Below are 26,431 nucleotides of genomic sequence, written 5' to 3'. Positions count from 1 at the left end.
TGTCAACAAGACATAAAAACATCATGTATTATCAAAATAGTCTTCCTTTCATTCCTTTTGTTCATGGTGACCATGGTCTGATGTACTTGCAAGTGTACTAAATGCAATGCAGGGCTGCTTGCTAGGTTTTGGAACTGAGCAATTTTTGTGTGGCATTTCAGGGAATGGCTTTTTAGTGGTAAACATTATCTTTAGTTCTAACACTTTGTGTCATATTGTGATTATGTGATTATAATCACTGGGTGACAAATTAATTAAGGGAAATCTCCACTCCTCATTCCACTAATCAACAGGCAATCAGAATCACAGCCCAAATGCTTTCAGGGCTGGAAGCTATTCTGATGCAATTTCCCTAATGGCGATGCCCTGGTGAAAATCCAGTTTAATTGTTGACTCCGGCTCAGTCAGTATTGAAAATGAAATGGATCACTACCTATTGCATTCTACAGTGTATTTTCTAATAACAGTACCCAATGATAAAGATTTCAAAAAGTCATATACAGCATTATTTTTAATCCAATTGGGCTGCAATTTTTTATTTTTTTGCCAGTATAAATCTGACTTACTTGAAATAATTGGGCAAATGTACAGCAGTAGGTCTTCTGGGTATTTCGTACATAATTTGCTGTTCAAAAGTCAATATGATTGTTTTCAAAAGAAATTAATACTTTTATTCAGCAAGAACACATTCATTTGATCAAATGCTGTTCTTTTGAACGTTCTATTCATCAAAGAATCCTGTAAAAATGAATTGCACCATGCCTTCCAATACAATATGAAGCACCACAACTGTTTTCAACATTGATAATAATAAGAGATGTTTCTTGAGCAGCAAACCAGCATATTAGAATGATTTCTGAATAATCATGTGACACTGAAGACTGGAGTAATGATGCTGAAAATACAGCTTTGCATCACAGGAATAAATTGCAATTTAAAATATATCAAAATAGAAAACAGTTCATTTAAATTGTAAATTGTTTCACAACATTACTGTTTTTACTGTAGTACGCTATTCCGATAAAAAATAATTTAGCCAGTGCTGGCAATCATGTAATCTCCCTTTCCATAAAATGATCTAATAGGATCTCTTTGTACCCTTAAACGATTTTGGCACAGCAGACCTCCCGTATCTGCTGGGAACTATTTGATATCGTTCTGTTTTTCCTTCATAGTCATATTTAATGCAAGAAGACAGGGCTGGGAATAGTTTACGACATAACTGACAGAAAAATTACCTCATTTTTTTGCACCGAGTTCTTCTTTTTTTTTTTTTCACGCTGTCTTTGCTCTCTCGTCAGATTGAGTCACTTCACATAAACGGCTTTTTTTGCATGTTTATTCTCCTGTAGTCAGATAAAATCAAACTGAATGTACCTCAGACAACCATCCAGGTAAAATGATTGAATCAGGTTTGTAAATCTGACAGATCTGCCATGTATATGGCCCCTGTGAGATATTGCATCAAAAAAACCTTACAGAGAACACAAAACTCAATATATGAATAAAATATATGAATCCAAATGCAATATTTCATATCAAGCACTCTCCTCCCCCACAATAATTATGTTCCCAGGCCATAAACAAGTCTTTATATGCCAACTCTGCTAATCAAATCTTGTATTTTTAAGTCAGTTTGGGGGAGTATTGTCAGGGTTGTTTTAAAATGAACTGAAACTCAGCAAATACTCCACAGATAGACACGAGAGATATATCTATAGAAAGCTTGATATGTCTACTTTTAAACGAAGCAAGTCTTATAGAAAACAATTATTCTCTGATAAAGTAATCCATATGAAAACAACGCGATGTCCAGTCTTTCCCGTCTGACTTCATTATCTCTAACTGGATCCCACAAGCTCCTTTCACTTTTGATATTATAATAGTCCACATGAGACGCGCACAACACCTCCGTAAACAAGCAGTGAGACTTTTCTTCAAGTTCATCTCGGCTACTGTTCGTTTCTGGAAGAAGACGCGCTGAGAGGAATAAACTTTGGATTACCTCAGAAAAAGGAGATGCCACTCGCGGCTTGATCCAGCGGAGGAGATCATTTACATGAGCAAGTATTTCTTTTATTAGCCTACTTGCATTAGTTGTTATTGTGTTACTCTGACAAAACCTGCAGGGGAGTGCGGGGCACAAACTAACGCAGGGTTAGTTGTAACACACATGGTTTAAATATTTACACACATGCTAGCATAACCAAATTTACAGTATTTACTAGTTGCTATATCAACAATATAAAAAAGTGTGCCAAAATTCAAAAGCCTTTTGAAGATGTCACTGAATATTAAACAGATGTTACAATGTACCCCACTTATGGGGCTTGTCACATTTCAGATTTTAATTTTGGATGCAGCAAGTCATTTACATTCTTAATTCCTAAATTCCTATGCTATTAGTTGAGAGATGTCCTGCCTTACATAATTCAGAGTAAATAAAAATACAACATTGGCCCAAACCGATGCCTCTCATCCCTCACCAGCTGAGATGTCAGTTTTCATACACTTAATAAAGTCCTGTGACAGATCCTGATTAAAGAGAATGATTTGTGACAAGTGTGCCCAGGCATGTAGGAGATATATTTAACCGGCTGTTAGGAACGTGAGCATGTAGTGTCAGTATTACTGTAAGAGAGCATATTTATTTTGCCTTTGTCACCGTCCTCTGCTGTCTCGCTCTTCCTCACTGACTTCAAGGTGGTTGATGCTCCAATGCTCTGGGAATGTCATTCATTACTGCCTGTGATGAATAGCTGTCCAGTGTCAGACCGTCAGAATTAATGATCCACAAAGACATTTATCGGAAAAGCTTCAAGCTTTCAGGGAAAACAGAAACTTTGAGTTAATTAAACCTGCTAGGTGGGCGGCTGAACAATGTTTGACTAGCATGCTACATACATCATTAGTATGGCCTTGAAACCATCTTCGCAAAGGAGTAACTAAGCTCACATTCATACAGAGAGATGTATGGACAGAGACTTCATATGGATTTCAATTGTAACTTTCCATGAAATACATCAGCAAGCTAAATTCTTTCACAGAAAATGTTACATTTTACATAATTTTAACTGTATAAAGTCTATAAAATTTAAACAGCTTCTTCAATAGGGATGCACAATGTATCAGCACTATTTTTTTTATTTATTGGCTATAGTGCACACTACACAAACTGTATTTTTGCATTTAGATTAACATTTGCCGTTACATCTAACACTCTCTTAAAGTTACAGTATTAAAAACACTAATAACTTAATAACACAGTTAAATATAATCTTTAATGATGTAAAAATGAGTATCCATGAGTGTACATTACACTACTTTAAGGTAAAAGGTGCATTTTAGTACCTAAATGATGCATATTAGAGCCTTCGGAAAGGGTACCGCCCTAGTGACAGCCTTTGTACATTTTGTTTTTTTCTGAGAGTATGTAAATTTGAATTTTAGCAATTTAGATTCTGATTATTGATTTCGATTCTTAACGGTTCCCAGTTTTTTTTTTTTTACCCTCATACAATCACTGATGAACACATTTGATTTTTATTACAAAAAAAAAAAACACAATGTGACATGCTTAACAATATCTACCACCTGAGTATTATTCGTCTCGCAAGCTCCCAGAGGAGCTGAGTACATCACTGTCCTGAAGAATTTGTACTAGACTATATAATCATTTTGATGTATGGGTGTAACTGTTGCATTAAAAACTTTTCTATATGAATTCCATATCAATAAATTAAACTCATTGTCCTATTCAAATTGATTTTTGATGTCATATATGCTATTTTTGGCTTGTTTCACCAAGTGCAGTGTAAAATGCACACATCAGATACGGGTCACTTTTAAAAGAAATGTAAGCACATTGTCCAAAAAATCAGATATAGTCACAAAATCGGAATTGGTCATCAAGTCCTGCAGTGCAAATACAGCCTTTAAGACCTAATGCATGGATCCAATATACTGTTATGCATTTTCTTTCTCAACGGTTTACATTAACTTAAGAAAAAACGGACTGTGTTTATAAGGATATTTTGTGCATTTGTCCGTTAAAGCACAAGAAAATGCCAAAAAGTTCAGTATTTGTGCACTATATGAGAGGTGGCTTTTTGTGGGTGCACTTTGGTACCCAATCCTAATCATAAATGTTGTGATGACTAAAATCACTAAAATGACTGGTTTTAGTTTTTTTGTATTTAATTTTTTTCCTTTATTAAGACAAAATAATACAGTATTTATAATTATTTATCAGCCATGAAAATATCTATGAGCTTATCGTATTGGCTAGAATTCTAATATTAGTCCATCCCTATTCTTTAAAGAGACAAAAAATGGCACAAGGTGAACAGTGACATTATAAATGTCATTTATAATAAAGAAAATCTGTTGTTACGGAAGCTTTTCGGTAATCAGAACATTCCAGACAAGCAATAGGCAATTTGCCATTGACCCTGGACTGTGATCAGGTGGCAGGAGGGGTGAGCGGCTCTGATGAATTACACCTTCAATAAGACCTGACTGGAACTCTAGATTGTCTGTTTGCACAGAAGGCACCTCTCCTTTCTGTGAGCCTCCCATGGGTCTTTGGGCTTTTGGCACAGACCAGAAGTGACAATGGCTGCTTTTATGTGCCAGTCACCTTGAGTTTACAAACCCTTCTGTTGGAAAAGGATAGCAAACTCTACTTGTTTCAACAACCGGGCACAATTAACATCCGCTCTTTCTGGGTCCGTGGAGGCAACAGATGGGCTCTTTTATGGGAAATGATTGAAAGTGCAGCCGTTTACCCGATGACTCCCCAAACAGGAGTCACGGACATCCTTATCAGACGTTATAAATTACAAAGATTATAGGCTAAAGTTTGTTTGGATACACCTACTCATTCTTTGGTCATGAGTACCAGTACTTCATTACCAAGCAGATACTTAGGTGAGTCATTAAATGAGAAAACTAATTTTGCTTGAGGTCTTTGTATCATTAAAACATATTGCGAGTAAGCGTTTATTTAACTAAACTCTAAACATGGCTTATTTGGATATTGGGGGATATGTGACATCACATGGGCAAATGTATTTGCATATGATCTCCTGACATCAGTAAATACAAATAACCAGGTCAATTTAGTACCCGAATTTGTTTTTTTGAAAAATTGAGCATTTTGTTTAGCATGAGCTCTGCACACTTGTAAATCGCTTCATAATGTAAACACAATGTAAATGAGATTCATTGTGCAGTGTAGACAGTTTCATTGGTTATATTGGGAGTTTTCGCGAGAGTGTAGAAATCAGTGAGCCCCAGCTGAACTGATGTCATTGACCACATCAGTGCTTACAAAGGGAGCACGTGATTTGAGATCTTCAGTGATTTTGTCTACAGTGTGTCCAAACTTTTGATTAGTATCATATTTTGGGTTCGTATATCTGAAACCATAGCCAGGGTTTCAGATATACGAACCCATACGCCAATAAAACCTGCCCAAATACTACTCAAAACTAGCCCAATCGCGTTTTGAGGGGGGTCCCCCGGTAGAAATCCCGTTCCGGGAGGTAAAATACACATTTCCTGGTGGAGTTCCCCTGGTAAAATTTGCATTTTAGGGACTAAATATCACATTATTGGGGTTGCTTAAACTCGCAGACATGGAAAACAACCCACGGAAACAGTGTTAGAATAGCCCAATTCCCACGGACTTGGCAACACTGACCATAGCCGAATACGATGTTTACATCGATTGTGGCCTATATTAAATGTTCATACTTATAAAACAGATGCTCACAAAGAAGCCTTGGCATAGTTAACCCACACACAAAAGAACCTTACACCACAAAAGAAAAACTGTTCACTGGTTCTCTTGTGTTTTGTGAACATGCCAAGGTGCAATATGCAGAGGCATGAACCAAATCGAAAAAGCAAGGCCCAAAGGCAATATTCTCAATGAAGAATATTTAAAGCATTGACAATTGCGCTCACCATCCATATTCAAGCAGGCCACTCTGGTTGAGTCTGAAAGCTGAAAAATGCTGCATCTGCAAGCAAGGCACATCTGAATGCAATGATTGTGTCACACAGTGTCTACTGAAATATCTCCATCTGATTGACTGTTGAAGGCAGCATAGATGTATACTATGATATTCCACTATCCTGTATGTTCAACTTTGTGACAGTCGAGCTAGATGTTGTCTGAAAATTGTGGTCGGTGTTAAGTTTGTGTAAATGCACATTTTTGATTAGATTTCCACTTTTGATATTATTTCTAGTGAAAAAAATAGTATTGTAATAATTAAATATTTGCCTAATTTTCAGCAAAGCTCTCTCTATTTGGTTATCAATCAATAAACTACTTTTCCACCTCAGAAGTTTGTCTGAAATCAGTTTCAGAGGTACTTTCATGCTTACCTGAAAAGACAGCAAGCCTAAGCTTTCAGATGCTGCATCTGTAAGACTGCCTTTCAAAAAACAAACAAAAAAATGTTTCAACTGGCATCAGGATGAGCAGATGATAACAGCTTCCTTTATCCTATATGCAACGTATTATCAGATACAAGAGCAGCATGTGTGACGCAAGAACATGTGTCTGAGGAACGCCAATAAGTGCATCAACATCTCAACGTGTGAAGCTCAGATCATCCCGCTGAATGTCACCATCCAACCCAAGCCGTCATCAGCAGCTGCGTCTAAATGACTGACATGAGCTCAGCGCTCCAGCTGGCAATGAAAGCCACACGATCCTTATGAATTACAATGCAGAGGCTGAGATCTGGAAATGTCAGTTCACACTTATCATATTGCAGCTGGTTTGGTCTGAATGTTTTTCTCTTTAAAGTGGAGAAAAGAGTTATGGCAGCTCTGTGTCACTTTAAATACAGTGCCTAGAAGCTGCAATCATGCATGACTTGTTGGAAAAGCCCTTGTGATTAATTGAGAAGATCTTGGCGATAAAAGCAACGATGGTTTTATTTGGTGTTGCGATAACACTGCAGCTGTCCTGTTACCTTCTTGATAGTGAACGGTGTGTATATTGAGGCATGTAGAAGTGTTCCTGTTCTGAGTGGATGGGTGGTATCTGTCTTTGAGTATGTACGCATGTCCGTCTGTTTGGTCCGCATGTGGGCGTATGGTTGGTGTGCTTCTTTTTCCGACAGCTCTGGTCCATGTTAAATGAAAACATACGATTCAGTCGACAGGTGACAGGTCTCGTCACACCCACTCGCCTTTGGGTATTTGGACAGATGCTCCTCGTCGCTATGGAAACAACCTGGTTCCTGTTCAGCGGCGTTCGATCATGGTGGCCAAGGAGATTGTGAAAGTGTTAGTCCATCTGAAGTGCTGTGAGGAGCACAGCTTATCTCAGAGGTAATTCCTAAATAGAAACTCCAGACACAGACATGCGCGAAAAAGTGTCTGGAAGCATTAATAGTATTTACTAAAGCAAGCTCATGATTTCTAGTTACTTTTTCAATATTTCTTTTCTTTTCTTTTGCTTATTGTTTTTATTTATCATGTTATTTATTTATTAATGTTTTTATATTCTTATGTTTTATAATCATATATATATATATATATATATATGTATATATGTTTGAAGGGTGCTATATAACAATAATAATAATTATTATAAGTTTTACTGTTTAATAATAATAATAAGTTTCTAATTCTAATTAATTTCTGCTTTTCACCTGATGACATAAAAAGAAAAAATCCAGTGAACTGGCAGAAGATCATGGCAATTATTATTATTCATATTATTATAAAATTATTATTATTAATCTCATCACTTTATTATAATTATATAATAATTATAATTATTATAGTTTTCTAAACAAACGTAATTTTCATTTAATGATAAAACCCCAGATTTGCTGCTATTTTTTACCTCTGCTATTATTATTTTTATCAACTTAATTTTTATTATATTTTTATAAACCTAATTTTATTATTACGTATTATTGTTACTATTAACATATCTGTTTGTATCATCAATCTGAAAATGTTTTAAAACAAGTAAAAATATTGCTATTTAAGTAAAAAAGGCAGCTTATTACTTTGTTGTTATAAAACAGAATACATATGGGTAATAATATTACTAATAATAATAATAATAAAGCATAAGAAACTGATTTGCATGACCAAAACATTATTAAGAAAGGTTTTTTGTTTTGTTTTTGGATTTGGAAAACAAGAATCCACCTGACAACGGCTCAGAAAGTCCGACGTAGCAACCACTTAGCAATGCACTGACAACCACTTTGAACACCTTAGCAAGTAACTGTTCATCTTTTCACTAAAACCCGCCATATTGCCATGTGGAAACAAGCATTTGTGTCACGCTTCCGATACTATCATGTGTGACAATGTGAGAAAAACTACATTTGTGAGCAGCATTAATGCGTAATTACAATGACGGGACTGATCTATTTCCACCATTATAGCTGATAAGACCACAGCTTCCCTTAGGATACTATATGCTGGCATATTTCTCTTTTTCATTCTCTCTTTTTCTACACAAATCGCAGCTTTGATTTAGTAAACAGCGCTCTGGGGGTAAACACAGACACGAATGGCACAAATTCAGGATGTAATCCAGCTCTTGGACAAAAGCATGCCGTTTGAATTAGCTCAACGCCTACATCGCAGCCAGAGCACTGACGCTCACAATGAGGCTTAACAGCACCCAAACCTCCAAGCTCCTGTACTCCTAACATATTATTCCTTCAGGACCTCAGAAAGCCACAAAAAAGACAATTGTCAACAACAAGGCGATCTACAGTCATGAAAAATGTGCTGTGACATTGGCACACATAACAGGCATTGTAATATGAGAAACTAGGCCTGAGTAACAATATATTATTTTGATGGAGCTAACAAACTGAATATCCCATCCCGTCCCTGCTGGTTCTACCCATCTCCAAGCCTTCTGTGTCTCCTCTCCCACCTCCTCTTCTGAAGATAGCCAGTTCCTTGGCCTCCATTGCTTTCCTTCAGCCCTTCGGCTCCTCCTCTAACTCTATTCTGTGGCGTGGATCTGCCTCAGGTCTTCAGGGCTCCAGCTCCGCCTTGGCAAGAGGGTCCACTGGCTCCACTTCAGTCCTCTGAGCCCTGGATTCCACCTCAGCCCTCCAAACTTTTGGCTCCCCCTGGGCTCCACGCTCCCTTTGCTCCACTAGGGTCCTTTGTCCCTCCGGCTTCACCTTGGTCAGTCGTTGACCTCCCTCCACCACGGTCTTTCACTCCTGTGGATGTGCCTCCATCCCATGTGTTATAAAACTGAATACATATGGGTATGTATTTAAGTCTATGCATATACAGAGAACATGCACAGAGATATACATGCATGCACAGAGAACATACATCATGATTTGAGTTAAAATCACTAGCCTATATAAATGTCAAACAATCTCCAGTGTAGCCGTAACACCAGTTTTAGTTTCAGTGGATGAGGACAAAGCCGCAGGACATTTGCAAGTATCCTTCTCAAATGCACCCCCACCCCGTGCCAGCTAAGCCTGCAAATTGATTGATTGCATACTCAAAAAGAGAAATGGCAGGATGACAAGGTCAATAAGAGTCATACAAGCCAAAATAAAACCATAAACCACAGCCAAGAAGAACAAAAGTCACAAGGGGTTCTGTTCATGTGGAAATACCAATGGGCTGATTCCATTATTTAAAACAGTGACTGCTTGTCAATCGTTGCTAAATCTTGAGGACAGTGTATATTTTTAGAAGTGAGCTAAATAGATAACATCTGTAATTGCACATGTGAGTGAGGTCACGGGAATGTCTTATTCACAGTTAAAAAAAATGCAATTTAAAAAAATAAAACACTGATTTAATACTTCAGTGTTAATATTTAATCAGAATATCGTATACTGTATGTCCCCATATCCTGACATATATTTTTATGATATTACATGCAACAGATGAACAACGAGTTGTTTACGCCAGCTGAACAGAGAAAATGTGTGTGTGATTGTGTCCGAATGCATGTTCACATGCACTTGTGTGTGTGTGACTCTGAGATCAAGGAATGGAGAGCCTTATTAAAGGATGCCATGTTCTGGTGGACATCTAACAAGCCTCTCCTCTAATGTCTGAACCCGTTTAATCGCCTGCACAGCAGCTGAAGATTTAGACTCCGTCTGAGCACAGAGCGCCCCAGCTAAAGACCGTTTACACTCACAGTTCTTTCACCACTCTGCTATCGCTCTGGAGAGACAGCAATTACTCGCACAGATAGGGAGTCAATATTCAGACACACTGCAGTTATTTCTTGGGTACATGCTCCAAGATAGGAAAAGCATTCGCTGAATCTACTGGCACTCGGGGACTTGTCTTTGCATCCAAATTTCACATACTATCCATCCTAAAGCATACACACTATGTGTGTGAGTTTCGATCTCACAATTCTAAAATGACATTTTGCAATTTATGAAAATTTAATAAAAAAATTATGAGTTCATAATACACAAGTCTGAGACTATATCGCACAGTGTGAATTTCACAGTGCGATACATATCTGATTCAGTTTCTCGCATTAAGTCACACTGCATGACAAAAATTCAGAACTGTGTGTTATAGACCATTTCAACGGATATTCGGCGATATAAGGAAGTGACGTCTTTGTTCCTTGGACATTTCCGGTTAGCTTTTGAGCGCATTCAAAACAATGGCGGCAGGCACTTGATGCACAGTGGGATTGCGATTAATTTATTTAATCCTGCTGTTTAAAATGTCGAAATTAAAATAGATCCTTGTTGCTTGGGTGATCCCTCTGGGCTGGAACTAACATTAATTTATAAATAATGGGAAATGAAAGGGTTAGATGTCCGATAAACGTGCCTGGATTGCAGCAGTGAAGCGAGAAGAAGAATAGACACTAGCAGCTCTAGGATATACAGCGCACATTTCAATTCAGGTATGGAAAAGTTCTTGTTTTTTCCATTTGATTCTTTGTATTTATTTACGTTAACTCTTCAAGTATGATGCAGCATTGTGTTTCCGTCATTGTTGACATGCGCCTAGCAAATATGAAAAAGTTTTATATTTCCATTTTATTGCAAGTGTTATGTGGGTTGTAATTAAATATGAGTTCTCATTAGTTGTCTAGCTATCTTGTCAGCAGATAAATGCAGTGAGTAACACGTTATAGAAATGTATTCTCTAAACTTGAATGTGGAATAGTGAAACAGTTAACTGCAGTAGTTTACAAAAGCTAACGGAAAACATTTTTCATCACTTATGCTTGTCTAATGTTAATTCCAATATGCACTGATGTATAAAACAATAATAGTATTATTTGTAAATATGGTGCATTAAATAATTTTTTTTTTCTTTTTCACTTTTATCTTTAGGAAAGCCATCATCTGTAATGTAAGACACCTAAGACAGTGACTGCTACAGGGAGACAGGACATTGCCAAACCACATGTGACCATATGAACACCCAGATGTGTTTGAGAACTTGAGGATGAAATGCAATGTAGTACTCAAAGCTGCTCATGGTCAGCCTGCTGCTTTTGATATTGATCACATGTTAATAAATATGCTGGAAACAGTCTGTCTTTTGTTTATATGCAGTACTGGTCAAATGTCTGGACACATTACTATTTTTTATGTTTTTGAATGAAGCCTCTTGTGCTCGTCAAGCCTCCATTTATTTGATCAAAAATACAGACAAAATCAGTAATAGTCAAATATTACAATTTAAAATATTTTTTTGTTTTAATATTCTTTTTGTTTACTTCTGTGATGCAAAGCTGGATTTTGATCAGCCATTACTCCAGTCTTAAATGTCACATGATCCTTCAGAAATCATTCTAATGTGTTGATTTGATATTTGGTTATTGTCAGTGTTGGAAACAATTGTGCTGCTTAATATTTTTTCTAGAACCTGTGATACTTTATACAGGATTGATTGATTGAATCCTGACAGGGATTTTCAAAATTATAGAAATCTTTCCTAACAGTATGTCTTTACTATCACTTTTTAAAATCAATTTTAAAAATTGCTGAATAAATGTATTCATATTCTTAAAAAAAAACAAAAAATTAAAAACTGACCCCAAACTTTTGAACAGTAGTGTATGTTGTTACAAAACATTTCTATTATAAATAAATGCTGTTCTTTTATTCAAAGAATACTAAAATTATCTCAGTTTATAAAGAAATATTAAGCAGCACGACTTTTTCCATCACTGATAATAAATCAGCATATTAGAATGATTTCTGAAGGATCATGTGACACTGAAGACTGGAGTAATTATTAGAGGTCGACCGATATGGGTTTTTCCTCTGGCCGATGCCAATATTTAGAAATCAGGGCAGCCGATGGCCGATATATAATGCAGATTTTTTGGCCGATTTTCTTTCTCAGGTATGTTCATTTTTTTTCAGTAATTTATCAAAATATTTAAAAAGGTTTGCTGCATGGTTAAAATATGCTGTGCATATTAGGGGTCGACCGATATGTGTTTTTCAGGGCCGATGCCGATTATTACAGACCAAGTAGACCGATAACCGATATATTGAACCGATATATATGTCTGGTGTAAAAATGAAAATGAATGTCAAAATTAAGAATAACAAGGGCTCTGACAAAAACGGCCTTCCCTAGTGTTGGTTGCACTTCTTACTCTTGTCTTCCCCCATGCATCCATCTACAATAAGGGTAATATATAAAGAGAGAGTTAAAAGTGGGGCCACTGCATGCTTCAGGATTAAGCCTATGAATACTAAATACTACAGCTAAACAGCTTGGGGAAATGTAAGTATTTGGCTTCAATAATTTACATGTTAGAAATGTATGTGTAATAGCATAACCTCTCATAATTCTTCATTAATTATTTTCGGTTGACTAAATCATAACCTACAAGAGGTGACTATTCAATTCATCATCTAATGCACATCAGTTGATTAATTTAAAAAGCGCAATGTATATAATACGTGTAAATAAATTAATTGTCTTCATAGCTCCATTGTAGAAGTTGCGAAGAAGACCGCAACTATTTTAATGAAACTATAACACTAATAGCCTGTTATAGGCTCACTTGGTTCAATAGCCTATTGAAATGTCCCAATTTCCGTCATCATAATCTTGGCCTATGTGACAGTAACTTAATCTTGGCGTATGTGACAGTATCTTAGTCTTGGCCTATGTGACAGTAATTTCCATTAGTTTTCATTTACAGAGCAGTGCAAATGAAGGCATAAAACATTAATTTAATTTATCTTTTAATCAAATGAGAGTTGAACTCTATTTTTTGGCAAACAAATGTGTTTACTATTAAAATTAAAACATGTAAGAAATAGCGTATTGTGTGATTGTTCTTTTAAACAAAAGTTGTAATAATTGTAGTAGCATTAGTAAATAAACCGAACTTTTATTTTGACGGGTTGCCATGAGGACCTCTTAAGTTTCTGTAGCCTATTTATGATATGACGATCGTTTTACTCAAACGAAACAGTCAAATGCTCATGAAGTAACTCTCAGAGCAGTTCTTGGGATGATGTTCATGTATTTATGTCCTCATTTAGTGACATGGCAGATGCGGAAAACACCGCGAGCGTCGCGCACTTCAGTGTGTGTGTGTGTGTCAAAACCGCGCGTTTGTGCCTTTCACATATACAGAGACACGCCGAACATGCAGAATTCATATTTAAATAGTCTTTTAGCAGCTTGTTTACAAATAGTCCATATCATGAGTCGATTTAAGTGTACTGACCTACTTTTGATTAATTCATCCAAACTTTGACTAATTCCGTGACTCCGCCTTATACAGTAAATTCCATATGACTGGATTCGAGTCTGTCCTCGCTGCAGCCTGTAGCACGATGACGTACTGGATCAGATCCAATACGTAGTGGATGTTTTACGCGCATGCGCAAAGTGGGGCTGTCATTAATGCTAGTATTAAATATAAATTAAACTGTAATTACGAGATGTATAGGTGTTTTACAGGCTTACACAAAATATAGTATACTGTGATTTTAAACCTGTAGTGCAGGCTATTGAAACTTTTTTTACTCAAGGATGGAGTAGTTTTGAATGAACGAGTTTATTTTTTATTAGTTTGATTCGTTTTGGGAATACAAATCTACTAATTACAATGTTGTTTCTTTATGAAAAATGGCTTCTATTGTCTTCTTTTTTTCCATAATCGTTTTATAGTTCTGTCAATAATTCGTTCATAAATCAAATATTATTTTTCGTTCTCACTCTCTGTGCTATATAGACCTACGTGACAGAGTATAAAAGTTATAGGCCTATAAAATATGCGGACATCCTTTTTTATACCGTATAAAAATAAAAAGAAGAAAAACAATCCTGTCAGTCGGGGTTCCGTTAGCCAATAGACCCGTTATCCCGGATTATACCAGGTTTTTACAGTCAATCCTATGTCCTACAAATAAATACACACACGGCGTGGACAAGGTAACAAAGCTGACCATTTCTATTTTTTTGTATGTTATTCATATGCAAGTTAAATCCCTGGAGATAGATCTATTAAAGACATACCATCCATTCCGTTACGAGAGCTCTCTCTCTCTCTCTCTCTCTTTATGAAGGCTTTTTTTTTGTGTTTTGTGTTGTATCATCAGACGATGTGTGAAAAGCAACTAATAAAACATTTATGTTACCAGACTGAGGCGTTATTAGCGAGGTAAAGTCTTGTTATAAATGTAATGGTTTTTAAAAAATTATTATTAGCCTATTGAAAATGTATGTAATAGCTATATAAACAAAATGGATCGGCATTAATTTAATATCCCCTATGAAATTTAAATAAACATGACGGATACAATCAAAAAGACATTCAAGCTAACTCTGTCAGACTGATGTATATCTTTATAATTGGCTATTTACAGTGCAACATCTGCATAATGAGTTAATTTGCAAAAACAGATAACTATGTTTTTAACAATTCTCAGAAATCATGTTTCTTCATTGTGCATTAAAATTAATCTCAATCAAACTGCAGTTGGGTTATTTTGACTAAAAAACAAAACAAAAAACAGCTAATTAACAACAAAACACAATACAAATTTTACATAATTAAAAACGTGAGTTTTGAAAAACGGAAAAAAGGTTTAGGTATCTGTTTTTGCAAATAAACTCTGCATATCATGTTACAGTGCTTATTGTATCCTTCTAATAATGGATACAGCACTGATGTGGGTATCCTGGCCATAACATATGAAATAATAATAATAATAAAAAAAAACGTTGAAGTCGCCAGTAAAGACAAAAACATCGTGGATGAATTTAGACATTAAAGTTTTTACATTGTAATGTAATGTAGGTCATCGCGTATTGTAGTGTAGATCAAAAACCCTTAATTGCTACATACTGTTAGAATTCACTTAGACTAAGTCGCTTTGGATAAAAGCATCTGCAAAATGATTAAATGTAAATAAAAATATGAATTTATTCGTGACCTATACAGCGCATGCGCGTAAAACATCCACTACGTATTGGATCTGATCCAGTACGTCATCGTGCTACAGGCTGCAGCGAGGACCTCTTGCTGGATTCCGCGATTCCCCCTGCGTTTCCCCCATCTCGGAAATCATAAATAGATAATATTGAGGTTTTTACAACTTCAGTGTAGTGGATTGTAATTTATTGCAACTTGAGCAACGTCTGCTGCTGCCTTTGAGAGATAACTGATGCGTGATGAAGCAGCACCAGTTAGCAAGCGCTTTCGGTGTGAGAGTGCCTTTAGTCTTCCACGTTGATTGGTCGGACTCCTGACTCTCAACAAATCAGATGCGCGGTGGGCGGAGACTGCTCTAGGCCACAGAGTGGTGAGTTCTGACAGGCTGCATCAGAGCCAAATAGCACGTTTCATAATTAAATAATTTTATCGGCACATCAGTTTTGAAAATGACCGATGCCGATTATCATAAAAATGCTTAATATCGGTGCCAATAATCGGCCAGGTCGATAATCGGTCGACCCCTAGTGCATATATAAAAAAAATGTTTTTTAGAGAGAGAGAGAGAGAGAGAGAGAGAGAGAAAAGTCACGTATAAGTCGCATTTGATTATTTAATTCAGAAATAGGCCTAATGCCAATGCAAAATGTTTACAAACATTATAATAAACACTGTAAACATAGCTAGGCTATTTTAGTTCCCTCACTCCACAACAAATTCTTTCAATTAACAGTATTTAGAAAAGAACAAGAATTAAAAATATAAGAAGCTAGCTATAAACGGCAAGCCAAAACGAATTAATTTAGGCTAAAACGAAACTGAAACCAGCGTTGGGTCTCTCATTCGACACAAAATCAAATGTTTCCGTATTTGCTATGTATTTGAATGCTAAAATATTATTTATTATGTACAGGTGCATCTCAATAAAATAGAATGTTGTGAAAAAGTAAATTTTTTTCTTGTAAGTTATTTCAAAAAGTGAAAATTTCATATATTTAGATTCATTACATGTAAAGTAAAACATTTCAAAAGTTTTTTTGTTTTAATTTTGATGATTAGAACTGTCAGCTCATGAAAGTCAAAAATCAGTATGTCAAAATATTAGAATATTTACATTTGAGTTTCAATAAATGACCATCCCTACAGTATAAATTCCGGGTTTCTCTTGTTCTTTGAAGCCACAATAATGGAGAAGACTGCTGACTTGGCAGTGATCCAGAAGACGAACATTGACACCCTCCACAAAGAGGGTAAGTCACAGAGGGTCATTACTGAAAGGTGTGGCTGTTTACAGAGTGCTGTATCAAAGCATATTAAATGCAAAGTTGACTGGAAGGAAGAAATTGGGTAGGAAAAGGTGCACAAGCAACAGGGATGACTGCAAGCTTGAGAATACGGTCAGTGTCAAGCAAAGCCGATTCAAACACTTGGGAGAGCTTCACAGGGAGTGAACTGAAGCTGGAGTCAGTGCATCAAGAGTCTCCACGCTCAGACGTCTTCAGGAAAAGGGCTACCAAGCCACTTCTGAACCAGAAACAACGTCAGAAGCATCTTACCTGGGCTGTGGAGAAAAATAACTGGACTGTTGCTCAGTGGTTCAAAGTCCTCTTTTCAGATGAAAGTAAATTTTGCATTTCATTTGGAAATCAAGGTCCCAGAGTCTGGAGGAAGAGTGGAGAGGCACAGAATCCATGTTGCTTGAAGTCCACTGTGAAGTTTCCACAGTCAGTGATGATTTGGGCTGCCATGTCGTCTGCTGGTGTTGGTCCACTGTGTTTTCTGAAGTCCACAGTCAACGCAGCCATCTACCAGGAAATTTTAGAGCACTTCATGCTTCCTTCGGCTGACAAGCTTTATGGAGATGCTGATTTCATTTTCCAGCAGGACTTGGCACCTGTCCACACTGCCAAAAGTACCAAAAGCTGGTTCAATGACCATGGTGTTACTGTGCTTGATTGGCCAGCAAACTCGCCTGACCTGAACCCCATAGAAAATCTATGGGGTATTGTCAAGAGGAAGATGAGAGACACCAGACCCAACAATGCAGATGACCTGAAGGCCACTATCAAAGCAACCTGGGCTTCCATACCACCTCAGCAGTGCCACAGGCTGATTGCCTCCATGCCACGCAGAATTGAGGCAGTAATTAAAGCAAAAGGAGCCTCTCCCAAGTATTGAGTACATTCAGTAAATGAACATACTTTCCAAAAGGCCAACTGTCATGAATCTGGTATCCTTCTCTGTCTCCCTCTTCTGATTACACACACACATAACCTCACGCACCTTCACTCACCCTCAGCTGTAGTTGCAACTTATCACGCTCATTCTCTCACCTGTCAACACAGGTTGACACAGGTTGAAACCGGACACGAGACCGTGAGTATAAAAGAGCATTACGAGACAGGCTGCGTGTGTGCGGTTCGTCCGTGAGACGCGGGAGACACGCAGCGTGGGGCAGAGCGGAGCGAGTATGAGAAGCATTCAGAGACACGGGCTGTGTGTGCGGTCTTCTGAATTAGCGAACATGCAGTATATATATGTTTTCTTTAGTTTTAATTTGCCTAACTTTCGATCTGACCCTTTTTAAATGGTGGGCGTATACGCAGTTGGCTAGAGCAGTGCTGATCGGAAGATTGTATTGTGAAAAGCGCTGTACAAATACAAAATTAATGCGTAGACATATAGACTGGCCCAGCAATGCAAGTGAAATGTCCACCAAAAACCTCCCCGGACATCTTAGCACAAACCATGATAAGCCCGTAAGTAACAGTTTGTCTTGCTTCAGTTTAACCGAACATAAGACTGATGTCATCCATTGTACAAACAAATGATCCCAACTTTTCTGTTGAGGAGTTAATTGTAAGCATCCAGACTGCCAGACGCATTTACCGTACACGCATTTTATGTACGCAGCATCAATCAGAGCCGTCTGGAACACTACTTATTGTGTTCTTTGTAAGTTTGCACCTCAGTCATATTTAAAGGGTAATTCTAATTTTTTTTTTTAAATACCTAACTATTCCAATAATTGTGATATTTATAATCTTGGAACTACAACAACTAAAGATAATATCACAATTCCCATTTGGAGCCAGACTGGTCTCATTAATAATTCATGCAAAAGATATGATGCACATGTTTGAAACTTAATTCACACAAAAAAATATAAATTAAAACAATTGTTAACATTGTTATGTTAATATGTTAACGTTACTACTACAAGTTCACTCTGAAATCCAATTTATGAAAACTTGAATATACCTTGAATCTAAGTACATTAACCTTAACTAGATTTTTCGAAGGCAACAATTCTGCAAGATTTTTTAAATGAACGTTGACAAATTGCAATTTACAGTGTATGATAAAGATTATTGTATCTTTATTAACAAATGCAAAACACAATTCACAGATATAACGGTGCACAAGAAGTTTTGAATGTTTAAAATCGATGAGTTTATTACTGAATTCATGAGACCACTCTGGCTCTATATTAGCTTTTTATTTATTTATTTATTTTGTATTCTGTGGCAGAAACGGGCTTCCTTATATTTTTCCCTATTGTGACTTCTGTAAAAAAAAACATACTTCCTTTAAACACAGAGGTCATGACACACAACACTGGCTGGTGGTTTTCTTTAAGATGTTATAAAGTGCATCTCCATTCAGCCTTTTTGTCCTTGGCTGTGACACTTATCTGAAGGCTCAAGTGTATGTTTGTTTGTTGTGTAAATGCACCTTTTGAATGATATAAATATGTGAAACAGATCCTACATATGCATTGTGTGTGCCGCCTTTAGACTGTTGTACACATCACTTATCCATAATGGTTTGTCCTACATGTGCTTTTTAAAAAATAATTAACAATAACTACAAATTCTTTTGGATAAGTTCTGAATCACGACGCATCAATATGAATCAATTTTGCTTGTTAACTACAAAAAACAGCATCATAAAAGCGAGGGGACAAACACTCATCTATTCTCTCAGCTCTTTAACAGGCATCTATCAATCTCCACCTGTCTGCCAGTTCTTTTTATTCGGTCTCTGAAGAGGAGACGACCTTGACTCTTATGTCTCCTGGTTTGTGAAGCCAACAGTGAGCCAGTAATTTTCTCAAAATTATTCCGTTTGTACTCTTTCCCCTCTCGACATTTCAGTATATCTCTGTCTCTCCCTTTGTGTCTCTCTCCAATTTTCATATTCTCAGGATTTTATTACCCGTATAAACTTTTATGAAATGCTCAGTTGTTTTTGTCAGACCCTGGGAATAGGGGCACGGGGACGAGGTAGAGTGCTCTTGCATCTCTTCTGAGTTAATTGTTTCCAGAGCTGTGCTTGCGTGAAATCATTTCTCAGGCACAGATGAGCTCAGGGGGCTGTTTCTCTTCACCTGTGCGGGACCTGTGACTGCTCACAGACAGACCTGAGTAATAAATCTGCACTTAATCAAAGTCTATAGGATCTCGTTATAAACCTGTCAGTCACATTTCTGTCAATATTTGCATTAGCAGTCAAATTTAATGTTCTTCTTCTTTTCTTATCTAAGTACACATTGCTATAGGATGTAATAGGTGTACTTTTGTAATTGTAATTTGTCATATTCAACCGCTGAAATATCCAATGAATGCAGTTTTTTAGTTTATTATATTTTCATTACTGTACAATTATTTTAATGTTGTATTCTGTAATCACCCTAACCTACCAACCACAGAAAAAAATCCTACTACTTTTATTTTTGTAAGTTGTATTTTTTACAATTAAACAAATCGGCTGTATTCATAGAGTCAATAGTTATTACATGCCCTCATTTTCATCTGAATGAATCCAATCTGATTTCATATTCTGAAATTTCTGTTTATATGAACCCTAAACTTTCACAATCAGATTCCCATATTTGTTTGCAGTTCATGTATTCTAAACAAAACCTCAACACAAGCGCAGTTGCCATGTTCAGAACCAGATAAAGTGAATGTTACCGGAGCTGACATACATTAAAAGAGCTTTTTAAAAGGGTCATTTGATGTTGCTAAAAAGAACATTATTTGGTGTATTTGGTGTAATGCAAAGTATTTATAAGGTTTAAGGTTAAAAAACACATACTGTACATTATTGTTGCTCCTCTGAAACGCGATTTTCACAAAGCTCATCGTTCTGAGAAGCAAGGCGTGCTCTGATTGGCCAGCTATCCAGTGTGTTGTGATTGGCCGAATACCTCAAGCATGAGATGGAAATGTTACGCCCCTCACAGTATTGTGATGCGCAATGACACAAAAACAATAAAACCCATTATAAACGAGGCATTCAGTGGGGACATAATTACTGATTATAATGACTTATACTGTCTTTTTACGTTTAAACATTACCATGTCTGCAACAACAAACAACAAGCACTACTCTACACCGCTCAAAACTCGCGTTTGAATCGTCAATGGCAAATTTTTTAAATAAGCAAATGTACTGCTGAGTCAGAAGCGCCAGACTGTCCTTGAAAAGTTGGAACTGCCCCACTTTATAGAAACAGCCTTTGAGCATAGCTGGCAGGCTACTCTTCCAGGTTCAGGAAATAGTCCTCCGTAAAATGCGCTGCACACACTCTAATATTTGGGTTGAACTGTTCTGGAACAATGTTGTAAATACAACTTAACCACTGATTTCTAGTTGTGTCCTCTTTTGGAAGCCCAAACAAAGTACTTTCGCTTTCACAACAAAACACAGCATCTCTATGACATGGCGCCGGCGGTAGCAACAATACTACAGCTAGAATAATAGTTCTTCCTTCTTTCTTTGCGTATACGTTTGGTCAGTGTTTTGCAAATCTTCCCACACCGTGACGTAGACATGAGCCATTTTAGGAGGGCGTGGTCGAGGCTTAACTTTCATAAAGAATATCTCTTTGGTTTTGAGACTTTAGTCTTTGCAACTTCAGGAATCTTATCTATGCACAAACAGCTTGTTACACTCCAAAGAGAAAGGAAAACTTGAAATCGCATCATATGACCCCTTTAAGCAAATATTTAGTAAGTATTCAGTCTCCATTTACCAGTTTGTAACACATAAGACTTACATAAACATACACATGTTCATAAGACATAAAACGTATGAAACCTCTACATGTACCTCTACAGGTAGGTTTGAATTTGATTGAGAAAACTGTCAAATTCAAGTGTTTATGTGCTTAAATTCTTTCCTATTGATCACATTACTTCAGATCTGCACCACCCTTTCCAATCCTATTGAAATTTTATTCAGATCTATTGATTGAGGTGTTTACATGAAGGATTTTCAATCCAATTGAGCCATCAATCCCATTACTAATGGATTATCTGGTTGCATGTAAACAGCTAATGTTTAAGACTGATAACCATATTCCATTTTTATACCAGGTGTGACTCTCAAATCGTCCTGTATATATAAAGGGTGACAAGAATGGATCAAATAACATCTGCATAGACAGGCATCAGAGACAATCCTCTGCTCTAACTCATGAATAATGCATGTTACCACAGAGAAAGAAAACCATATAACAGTAGCAAATAACAAAACTTATTGTCTTCATGGATTTGATTCTTATTCTCAACTGTTTGGCATTTCTGGTTCCCTTTCCAAACTCCCCAGTCTCACAATATTTTTACATTTTTCATAACTTGAGAGAGGTTTATAGCACTCACATTAGTGACAGGCAGGAATGATATAGCCACACTTATGTAACATGTACTGCATATCAATGATGTGACGACAGCAGGTCTATTCATACACATATTAACTGAACTTCCTCAGCTGTGACTTTATATTTCAAGTACTGAGTCTGATTATAAGTTTCTTTCATAATCAAACAAAACCATACCCTTGTGAAAAAAACACTTTATCATACTTTTAAAAACAGTACTTATTATGGAAATAACTTTAAAGGAATAAAATGAATGTAATGTTTTTAGACACTTAATTGTATGTTATAAATAAAAAAATATTATAGTGTAAATTTATATGAAATGCAATTAAGTAAACTTTAGTTAAACAGTGGCTAGTTTTTGACCCACTGAAGTAAGTCTTAAGTGCATATTTATATGTAATTTCATAATGACTTATTTTGTCTTTTTAGATTACTTCTATGTTTTTTTTTTATTATATATTTTGTAATTACACATTTGTAATGATGAAGCAGCAATTTAGTACATTTAAATTTATTTACATTAAATTTAATATCAAATAACACTACAGTTACAATTATAATCAAGTACTTTACATGCGTTTTAGTATGTTAGTCAACTCATCAATTACAATTTATTACAATTTTTGGTCACACTTTTTATTAGGTGGCCTTAACTACTATGTACTTACATCAAAAAATCAGTATGATGTATTTATTGAGGTCATATTGTATTTCAAATCACTTTTGCTGCTATAGAGGTGGGATATGGTTAAGGTTAGTGACAGGTTTGGTGGTCTGGGTAGGTTTAAGGGTGGGTTTAGGTGTAAGGGATGGGTCAACAGTGTAATTATAAATGTAATTACAGAAATTAATTACAGATGTAATTACATATAGGTATTTTTAAATATATAAGTACAATGTAAAAACATGTACACAATAAGTGCATTGTATCAAATGATTAATTTCAATGTAAGTACATAGTAGTTAAGGCCACCTAATATAAAGTGGGACCCGATTTTTTAAATGAAAAATTTGATATTATTACAAAGTGCGCAAAAGTGTACTCTCTTTAAGTGGCCTTTTACTTCAACGATACTATATTATAAATAATAAATTATATAAAAATATACTTTTAAGAATCAAAGTACACTCCAAGAGCAAATTCAGTACAATTAAGCACACTTCTTTTTCACAAGGGTATGTATCGTTCCAAATGGGATTGGCAACTGTATTACGCTGCTGTGTGAACATAGTTGTTTTCAGTGGAATGTGCTACAATAAATGACAACATGTAACAAGTCCAAGCCAAAAAAATTAGATGAGCTTCTTCAAACCAATGACAGCCAGACAATGTGAACAAGAGCTTTTCATTTGACAAATGTGACATCTAACATCAGCCTGTCATTAGTACTTGACATCGTTTTCCCACCCCACCGAGTGTCACACTTACCACGGGCTTTCTGGCTGATCTCCCGGAGCAGCACTTCATAACGAACGGGTTCATGATCCTCATTAAACAACATGTCATCTGCCGTGATGTTGTCCTCGCGCATCTGTGTGTACGGCCCTTCCACGGCAAAGTAGCATGGTCGGTCGTCGTTCTTATTATCGCTAAACATGAGCAGGGCGTGTTTGTGCCACCCGAAATGCCGGTGCATCCTGACCACAAACTCGCCCAGCTTCTTGTGTGTGGGGCCGATGTTGGTGATGGACGAGTACAAATTGAAACCTAACGCTCTCGCTCCACCCGTGATCATCGGAACCTCCCAATGTGTGGTGAAACGGGCCACCGATGAAGACGAGTAGTCACATCCCGGCCCGATGAAAGCCCAGGGGTTGTATGAGAACTTCAGGTCCACGGCCACGAGAGGAGCCACTGAATCTGAACACACACCTTCCTTGTTTTCGCTGCTGTTGAAAACAAGTTGTAGATGGAAGCCTGGCAGCAGGTTGGGGTCAGAGTTCACCTTGTCCAGGGCCCAGTGCAAGGCAGGGCCGACACGGGGCCATGCCCAGGGGTACTCAGTGTTGTGTAGAGGCAGGATGACTGCCAGGGTGATGTTCTGTTGAGGTAGATGGGGACTGAGAGACTGAGGCTGGTTTTGAGCGAGGGGCTCCAGTTCAACCACTCCAAATGACACACCGCTCAGCAGAACTAGAAGAGTGAGCCTCAGCGGTCCCATCAGTAACACTTCCATTCTCAAAATGGATGGGAAGGACTAAGACTCTAAAAACATCAAGACAGAGACACACTTGAGACATACTTTCAGCAGAACTGAAAATGTCCATCATTCACAAAGTTACTTGTTGACAGAAATGAAACGAGAAAAACAATAAGCAGAGGTTCTTCAGTGGACAAAGATTATTTCAATAATTAAAAGGTTCTTCACACTAAGAAAAAAATGCTTCTCTTAAAAACTGTGTCATGAAAGGTTCTTTGGAAACCCATAATGGTTCTTTAGTGGCTTTGCTATGGGAAAAACAAACAAACGTATTTTTAGGAGTACATGTATCAAATATAGCCTACATATAAAGTATATATTGATAACACTTTAGTATACCAATTCACACTATTAACTAGTTGCTTATTAGCATGCCAATTATTAACATATTGGCTGTTTATTAGTATTTAGAAGCACTTATTCTGCATGACCATATTCTACATCCATAATCCTGCCCAATACAACTTAACAACTACCTTACTAACTATTAATAAGCAGCACATAAGAAGTTTATTGAGGCAAAAGTCGTAGTTAATCTTTGATAAAAGCGAGAATTGGACCTTAAAATAAACTGTGACCATATGTTTTTGATAATTGAGTAGACTATGCTATGTAATGTTACATATGAAGCGTTCTGGCGTTCAACGACATCTGGACCGAGCGCAAATGAATTAAACTGAACCAGGGGGTTTTCTAAAAATTTAGCCTATTTTCATTTTACACGTCTTAAAACGCAAAGCTGAAAAAAATCCCTTTGAACTTCTTAAACGTGACGCAAGTACAGACCTAGTCGCCTTCACTTCAACCCTTCAACCTAATATAGGCTATTAATACACACGTTTGATATAAAACATAATTGAACAGTCAAAAACAGTAAAAATAGTTTAAATATTTTACCACAGATCAGATCGTCATTTGGTGTCATAATCCCTCTGCAATCCTAGCCTTCCTCTGGCGGCAAATCTCCTGTTCTTCCAGAGAAAACGCGTTGATTTTTACAGGATTCTTACAGGAGTGAAACTTTAGTATCTTGACCCTCTCTACAGAAACCAGCATGAATTCTCAAGATCCCCTCTGTCTCTGATTGTGCTGAGGAAACGGGATTCGCAAAGAGGAAATATTTCCCTTTCCTGGTGCGCATGTGAATTTCTTGTAAACTTTGTTAATGAGTATTGAGTCTTCTTTAGTTAAAAACTGTTGAACATGTCCTCTTCTCCTTGCTCTTGTCTCGACTGGAGAAGATGGGCAAATCTCAGAGTCTTTGATTCAGTGCGCGCGCGATCTCACAACAAAAAGTGAAGTCAAAATAAAATCCACGTTCTCATTTGCATCTACAAAACTCGACTTTTTTATTTTACAAAATCAAATGAAAGGGTCTATGTTTGAAGGCTGTTCTCCCCTCAAGCTCATCCGATGAGTGTTGGGTCAGTCAAAGCGACGTGAAGCTCAAGGTGGGAGGAGGAGAGAACTGAGAGGGAATGACACAGTGTGCTAGTAAGTGCAGGAGGGAGAGGAGGAGGAGGAGGAGGAGAAAGAGAGAGATGTAGAAAGAATGTTTACAGCACTGTTGCGCAGCCATGTGGCATCATTACCTCATATAGATAGATAGATAGACACATAGAACAGCTGACTGAAAGATAGAACAATTAAAAGAGAGCATATAGAACGATTGATAGATCAATCGATACAGATAAATAGATATCTGATAGCTGATTGAACTATAGAATAGACATAACTAATATTTTTTATAACAAAAATAGATATACAGACAGATGGATAGACCGAAAGATAGACAAATAGACAAAACAACAGAAAATTCACTCTTCATTTTTAAAATGTATTTCTGTTTTTAAAAACTTAGTACAATTTAGCATTTTTACATTTAGTTGCCCCAAATGGTTACAGCCATATATTTTTATGGTCATATATATTTTGTGTGTGAGTGCGCATTTTAAATGAATACTGAGTGATGAGGACATTTGTGGCTCTGTGATTGTGAATGAATCATTTGTTTAGGAATTACATTGCTGCTTGACATATGTTTGTTGTAGCTACAAGATGACTGTGCCCTACACAGGATGAGAAGCTACTTTATCATTGTGTAACAATGACTTGACCTCTTGCATG

General features: G+C 36.8%; 1 protein-coding gene across 1 annotated transcript in view; it reads right to left on the bottom strand.

Moving 5' to 3' along the window:
• Positions 1-25,811, bottom strand: part of LOC306884944 (atrial natriuretic peptide receptor 1-like) — a 103,543-nt gene extending 77,732 nt beyond the window's left edge. Inside the window, exons 1-2 of the mRNA XM_079441204.1 lie at positions 25,202-25,811; positions 23,533-24,309 (exon numbers count right to left, since the gene is read on the bottom strand). Coding sequence (XP_079297330.1) covers positions 23,533-24,280 — 748 coding nt within the window. The 5' untranslated portion in view covers positions 24,281-24,309; positions 25,202-25,811. The remainder of the gene's footprint in view (positions 1-23,532; positions 24,310-25,201) is intronic.
• Positions 25,812-26,431: the final 620 nt, after the last annotated feature.

Source organism: Barbus barbus, assembly GCF_936440315.1.
Source record: "Barbus barbus genome assembly, chromosome: 19".
Classification (NCBI taxonomy): Eukaryota; Metazoa; Chordata; class Actinopteri; order Cypriniformes; family Cyprinidae; genus Barbus; species Barbus barbus.
This window is presented reverse-complemented; position numbering and strand designations above follow the sequence as displayed.